This window comes from Pangasianodon hypophthalmus, chromosome 8 (genome assembly GCF_027358585.1).
Source record: "Pangasianodon hypophthalmus isolate fPanHyp1 chromosome 8, fPanHyp1.pri, whole genome shotgun sequence".
NCBI classification, from domain to species: domain Eukaryota; kingdom Metazoa; phylum Chordata; class Actinopteri; order Siluriformes; family Pangasiidae; genus Pangasianodon; species Pangasianodon hypophthalmus.
In genome coordinates, this window is record NC_069717.1 from 29095984 (window position 1) to 29103483 (window position 7500).

Consider the following 7500-nt stretch of genomic DNA (forward strand, 5'->3'; position numbering starts at 1 on the left):
CACATACACATATATACACATAAACACAATCTGAGTCACAGTGTACACAAAAGGATGGTTGAACTGTCACTTTTACACATACTAAAGCAGTGTGCGTGTGTGTGTGCGCGTGTGCGTGTGTGTGTGCGCGTGTGTGTGTGTGTGTGTGTGTATCTGCTGTAGCTCCAGTCTGCAGAGTTTTCCTCCTCACACACTGATAAAGCCAATCACAGTAAGTTATTGTTATTCTTATTATTCTACGCTACAGCTATATTTTATCATTTTCTATTTTGTGATATTCTATCTTCGTCTGTCATATTCTTTAAAATTTTGTCATCACATTTTTTACGGTTCTTTTCTATTGTGTCATATTTTACTTTATAATAACTCTTATAATCGCTCTTATGTCCAGCGTTTATCAAATTCACTCCTGTTGTTTTTCCTTTTACAGATTTCCAGGTACGACTATTTTTATTTTTATCTTTTTTGCCTGCACTTCTACTCTTCTGCTTCCACTGCCTCCGTGCGTATTATACCATGAGAGTGTGCACGTGTGCGTGTGCGTGTGTGTGTGTGTGTGTGTGTGTGTGTGCGTGTAGAACGGCGATGCTCAGGGCAGGAGGATGGACCGAGGGAACTCGCTGCCCACCATGCTCGAGCAGAAGGTCAGATATCGACATGCATCTGTGTTGTTCCGGTTATAAAAAGCTTCACACACTTTACACACACCAAATATGTTTTAATAGTTCAGTCAGAAAAGAGAAAATACGTATTACTGCTGATTGTACAGTGTGTGTGTGTGTGTGTGTGTGTGTGTTAAAGATTTATCCCTACGAGATGCTCATGGTGACTCATCGAGGCAGAAATAAACTTCCACCAGGAGTGGATAGGACGAGGCTAGAGGTATTAATAACAGCTTATCACACACACACACACACACGCACACACACACACACACACACACACACGTCTATTAACAATGCACCACTAGGGGGCAGCACTGATGAGTCTCCTCCCCCTTTTTTTTTTTTTTTTTTTTTCCAGAGGCATCTCTCTCCCGAGGAGTTTGAGAATCTGTTCGGAATGACGATGGAGGAATTCGATCGTCTGTCGCTCTGGAAGAGGAACGAATTGAAGAAACGACTCTCGCTCTTCTAGCGCTATATATTTAAAAAAAAAAAAAAAAAACACTCGCACGAACACACCACATTTCTCTTCAGAAGGAGAGCGAGAATCGACGAGAATCCACCAGCAGGACGACCAGCGATAAACACACACACGTCACGATGTCTATATCTGCGATTACACTATCAGGAGTTGTGATGATCAGGATGATGATGATGAGGATGATGATGATGGTTTGACTCAGACTAATACATTTATCATGTTTACCACTGCAACACTTGGAAGCCGACACTTGACGCACTGCATTAATCGATATTTTGCTAGCTATGTAGATATTTTCTTAGCTAGCTAACACAGATATATTCAACTGCCAGCTCTAGGCGCGTGCCGATAATCAAATCTACGAAAACATCGAAAAATATCGATACGATATTGTCACTACACTGCCTTCCATTTACAAAGAGGCTGCGTTTGTGGGCGGAGCTAAAATCTGACCCATTCTGAAGGCGGCAGGAGGTCAGCTACTTTCGACATAGCTAGCTATTTTATATGTATATAGCTAGTTGCGTTCAGTTACGTTACGATTTGAGAGATGCGAGCGATTTGTAGCCTGGAATTCTGACCCTATGATAGGAAGCGGACGGATGAAAACATGCAATCGTTCATTTTCTACGTATATGCGTAACACGTAGCCACGATTTCAGCGACAGCGATAATTGAATTGAGATTTTGTCAATTCTACGCAAATTAGATATGACGCTTTTAAGAAGCGAACAAATCAAACGAATGTCTCGAATGATTTCTCGGAACAATCGTGTGGAGCGCGTGGTTTTAGTTCCTAATGCGAACAAGCCACGCCCACAAGCGACAACAGTAGCAATAGCTACACGCCCACAAGAGACACGAGTGATTTGTCGTAGGTTTAATGTTTAACTGGCGGCCAATCAGAGAAAGCTTGCAGCTAGAAACAATCATAGTTGATTAAGAGCCAATGAAAATAGAGAAGAGGCGTGGCTTAAGTCAACTTCACATCGCTTTTAGTTAAATAAACCGTATGAGTCTGGGTTAGTGCTGTTTTTTTAGAAACAGGAAGTCGTGACAGCGTGTTTTTCTGGCATTAACGGAATAATTTTAAATCCATCAGATTAGCCCTGCTCAAGCTAGTTTAGCTACACACGCTAATAATAATAAAATCATCATTAAATCATGATTACGATGAGATGGAAAGCACAATCGGCGCACGCCTAGCTTCCTGTTTTTACTACACTCTGGTAATAGATATGGAGTTTCCACAGAGAGCTGAATTAGCCAATCAGAGTGAAGATGATCTATTTACACGAAATGTATCCGCTTAACACGATGATAGATTGTAAGACGAGCGCGTGATCGATATCGTCTCTGCTCTTAAACTCGGAGTGTATCGATCACACCGCTCCATCCCTCCTCCCTCCCTCTCTCTCTCTCTCTCTCTCTCTCTCTCTTCTCCCTTCATTTTGCTGCTAATGCATTATTAAGCACCTTTACCACTTGGTTAGATCCTCTTTCGTTATTTAGGGACGGATGGAGAGTTTGAACGACGTCCTCGTTTTATCCACCTTATTTTAAAATACAGAAGAAGTAGCAACTTCCTTTTTTGTAGAAGAGCTAGCGGTTAAATCGAAGCAGTAACAACTGGATGAAGATTAACTGCTAATCCCAAATTAGCAGCATACATAGTTTGCTAGTTTAGCTAGCTACTGTTATCAGCGGATGTTGCTAATATTAATCATTAGCAAGGTGGCTACAAGCTAGCATGACTGTGAGTAGTGAGGGTTCATAAGTGTGTATTCAGAGGTCATCTAAAATGGCCGCCTGACTGCTTGGGCGGAGCTAATTAAATTTTAATGTACAAAATGTTTCTTGACAGGATCATTTCTTTATTTTTAGAGTCTTGCATTTTTACTATTAGTTTTAAAGTCTGAGAAATGGCTTTAAAAATACAAAATGGTTCACTGGTAATGTTAGACAGCTAGCTAGCATGAGCTAACCTGACAGGAATTGTAACAGGAATTTTAATGAGATGATTAAATAGTCGTGAATATTAGCAAGATGACTACCGTGAGCTAACCTGACAGGAATTCTAACAGGAAATGTATTTAATTCCATGAAAGCTTAAAAATCAGCTTTCTTTATCTAATGTTAGCTAGATGGCTAGTACAAGCTAACCTGACAGGAATCCTGAGAAGGATTTTCCGTAATTACGTAATTTTCCGCTAACTTGAGAGGAATTCAAATGCTAATGTTAGCTAACGGGTCCTGATATTACTACATCTGCCTATAACAATAGCTAGCAAAATTTAGCAAACTACGTATGCTGCTAATAATAGTATCCCTAGCATTAGCTGCTGAGAGGGATTAAAAAAAAAAAAAAAAAAACCTAGCCAGGAAGTAGCTAACTGGAAATCTTCTACAAAATATCTATGAATTTAAGTTGGATAAGATGAAGATTGATGAGATTTTAGATGAATTTAATGATTTGATTTTGGCCCACTAGCTGATTTCCTGCTTAGATAAGCCTATGTGCTCTTATTTTGGAGTGTTTCATATTGGAAAGGTTTTTTTTTAAATATATATATATTTTCATTGTTGCTCCAGTGACCAAATGATGTGCAGCTAGCGTTCTCTTGAGCGTGCTCCAATACTGTGTTTAATGCGCCCTTGTGGACTTCCCCTTGATTGGATCCATGTTACCTTCGTCAAATGGCTCGAGCGAAAATGCTAACAATAAAAAAAGTTTGCAGCTACCATTTAGCTAATGATTTGTTTAGCGGTATTAGCATTGAACTCTTCCTTTTGGGAGGTTGTTGTTGGAACCACTGGAAATTTACGTTAACTAATGTTAACGTTAACATTCGAATCATATGAGAAAGTCGACTAGCGTCTGTTAAACGCCGTATTGAAACACAACCACTTTTTAAATCTCTAAAACAATTAAACCAGACAGAAAATATAAAAATACACTCGAGACATTCCACATGAAACTTCTAGAAGGCACTTTTTCGCTAGCGACAATGCTAACGACACAGAGAGATTAGCATTTTCAGACGTTTAATCATCACAAAAACAGACACAGCCAATCGGATTTCAGGGGCGGGGCTTTACGAATAAATAAAGTCACACTCTGGAGTGTAAATATTATTAACATTTGAATATAATTAACATTTATAAACTGTTTATTAATCAAAGATTGTGACAGTTTGACGACTTCCGCAGAATGATTTAGTGGGAAAAAAAAAGACGAGTGAATCTCGAGCACTTACACACGGAATCATGATTTACAGAAAACACTTACAGAAATATCACCACTTTATTTCTGTATCTTTACTTTAAAGCACTGAATGAAAATAACTGAAATAAATATCGATTGGTTCAGTGAACGTCTTTTGTTCTGACTGAGATGTGATTATTCGTCTGTTATTTTCTCATAATTAGGAGTTTTGTTATCCTGATTTACTTAGTGAACCGTTAACACTTGGATTTTATGTTCAATAAAAGTTTTACCGAATTCCTTTGTGTGTTGTTTATTATTTATTTATTTCAAGCTGATTGAAGGAGTGTTTACACAAGGAATGAAAATCCAGTTCGTTTGGAAAAATCTTCTACATTTCGCTCCTGAGTTTGTGTAAATTTATGCATAAATCATGTGAACTTCGATCGATCTGCTTTGAATTGTTGATGAGTTACTGCGATTTTTATATTTTTATATACAGATTATGCGGTGAAGTTTAAAATCACTTAAGATCAGTGAAACTTCCTAAACAAAATCAGAAATTCTAACAGGAATTTTAGTGAAATCTATAAAAGGTCAAAATCAGCAATGGGTCGATATACAGCACTGTGCAAAAGTCTTGGCACCTTTTTTTTTTTTTTTAGTACAAACTTTGTTATAGATGTTTATTTTCTGACTTCTACATTATTGATTCAGTACAAAAACATTTTAGATTCCAAACATTAGTTTTCCAGCACAGAATGAAATGTTACAGAAAAATGTTTGTATGTCAGTAAAGAAAGCAGCAGATTCCATAAGAGACACTTTTCAGATAAAAACATAATGAAGGCTGCTGGGTTTCGCTGCAGAAATAAGAAGCGAGTCGACAGTCAAAGTCTCCAGAAGAACTGTGGCTGCTTCTGCAAGATGCTCAGTAACACTTCCAGCTCATTTCCTTATAAAACTGCACACACTGCACCTCAGATACTGCTTTATTTATTTAAAGTGAAGGATCGTCACATTAAATACTGACTTTGTTTCATTTATTACTGTTTACTGCTCTTTATAGGAGTTTTTAAAATATAGAAACATTTAATTTCATTATTTTTGAAGGCGTCTTTACTCTACAGCATTTCTTTGCATGTGTCTAAGACTTTTGCGCAGAACTGTATAATCACTTATATCTGCCTGTAATAGTAGCTAGCTAAACTAGCAAACCTCAGGATTAGCAGTGAATGGAACAACTGTTAAAGTCTCAAAGGCAGCTAACAAAGCTAAGCTAGACAGGAATCCTGACAAGACTATTAAGTTATATTTTTTATTTTAAACTATATTTTAAGTTATGTTCACACTGCTAACACTAGCTAGCTGACTAACAGAAGCTAACCTGACAGGATTGTTTTTTTTTTCGCCTTTAAAAGATAAATGAGTTCTTTGAGTGAAATTTTAGCTAACACGGCTTCATGTTTACATGCTAATTTTCTCCTGAGGAGACGTCTCTGCTGAAAAAACCTTCATAGAACTTGTAATGGTTTTAATGGTTATAATGGGGATTGTAATGGTTTTAATGGTTATAATGGAAACTGTAATGGTTTTAATGGTTATAATGGGGATTGTATTGGTTTTAATGGTTATAATGGGGATTGTAATGGTTTTAAAGGTTATAATGGGAATTGTATTGGGTTTAATGGTTATAATGGGAAACTGTATTGGTTTTAATGGTTATAATGGGAACTGTATTGGTTTTAATGGTTATAATGGGGATTGTAATGGTTTTAATGGTTATAATGGGAACTGTATTGGTTTTAATGGTTATAATGGGAACTGTATTGGTTTTAATGGTTATAATGGGGATTGTAATGGTTTTAATGGTTATAATGGGAACTGTATTGGTTTTAATGGAAGCTCTAATGGTCCCTGTGGGTCTCTACTGGTAATTTGTTGCCTTCTACTGGTGCCATGTTTTGTCTAGTGGATACCATGAAGGACCAGTAATGTTGATGGTAATGGTTTTAATGGTTAGCTGATGGTTTGTAATGGTATTTTTAGTGGAAACCATTAGAATTTCTGTGAGGGTTTCTGTTGTTTTTTCAGCAGGGAAAAGTTTCTTGTTCATGGTTTTTAGCTAAAGCGGAAGAGGTTATTTATTTTAGGAGACAGATGTCACTTGCATGTTTTCATCTGTATCAGTTACATCACACTAATAACACTATAAACTCGCTGTAAAGTAAATGTTTATTAAATGACGTGAAACTTTTGTGAATTTTTAGTTCGTTTAGTCACCACAATGTTAGCAAAAGATGAACAGAATGTCAAAGACTTCATGTCCAATCTAAGTGATGATCCATAATGTAGCTGATTTAAAACAAACAAACAAACAAACAAACAACAAACAAAAAAATAGCATATTTAATCATATTAAGAGCAGAATTTCCACTTAAGTGACATATTTAATTTGAACAAAAAGTACACAGGTAAATAAAGACACGTTTATGTTAAAGTTAAACATATTAAATAGAAATAATTATTGTAGTGTAGAAAGATAGACATTATATCAATATGTAAAAGCTACATAATCACTTTGTGATTGAAGTGAATACTCTTTCCGTTTCCGGTTTCCTCCAGCAGGTGGCGCTGTGGGAGCTGCTTTGTGAGCAGCTGGCACAGATTTACCACAGACCCCCATCCCAAATGCTCTTTACTGCCTACACAACCTACACAAAGCCACTCTGTCTGCATGTAAACAGTGACTCATGCACCCTACATAGTGCCCTAGGTGTTGGTTTGGGAGTGGTGCTGAATGGCAGTCTGTTGTGAAAGTTAAAGAGAGAGAGAGAGAGAGAGAGAGAGAGAGAGAGTGTGTGTGTGTGTGTTGGAAAGTCAGAGTTGGAGAAGAGAAGAAGTGCACTAGTTGTGGTGTGAACTGAAGTCTTCTTTTTGTTTCTTAAATGCTGCTGCTGCTGATGTGATTTGCTCTCAGTCCATCCAGGAATGGAGGGATGAACAGAGGAAGAGGACAGAAGGATCTCACAGGGGGATTTTAGACCACTTCTTCTTTTTTTCCCCAGCAATGGATAAACAAAAAGGTAAGGCTTCTAATCTAACTCGATTTACAGCACACACACACACACACACACACACACACACAC

At 37.4% G+C, this 7500-nt stretch overlaps 2 protein-coding genes across 12 annotated transcripts in view; both read left to right on the forward strand.

The window, feature by feature from the left end:
* Positions 1–4648, forward strand: part of LOC117597881 (dematin) — a 25702-nt gene extending 21054 nt beyond the window's left edge. For all 10 annotated transcript variants that reach the window (XM_053236359.1, XM_053236360.1, XM_053236354.1 and 7 more), the window contains 3 exons: positions 163–211; positions 431–882; positions 1024–4648. In XM_053236359.1, the coding sequence (XP_053092334.1) occupies positions 163–211; positions 431–882; positions 1024–1137 (615 nt within the window). In that variant the 3' untranslated portion in view covers positions 1138–4648. The remainder of the gene's footprint in view (positions 1–162; positions 212–430; positions 883–1023) is intronic.
* Positions 4649–7199: 2551 nt separating this feature from the next.
* Positions 7200–7500, forward strand: part of si:dkey-220o5.5 (actin filament-associated protein 1-like 2) — a 36417-nt gene continuing 36116 nt past the window's right edge. For both annotated transcript variants that reach the window (XM_026945724.3, XM_026945725.3), the window contains exon 1: positions 7200–7437. In XM_026945724.3, coding sequence (XP_026801525.1) covers positions 7422–7437 — 16 coding nt within the window. In that variant the 5' untranslated portion in view covers positions 7200–7421. The remainder of the gene's footprint in view (positions 7438–7500) is intronic.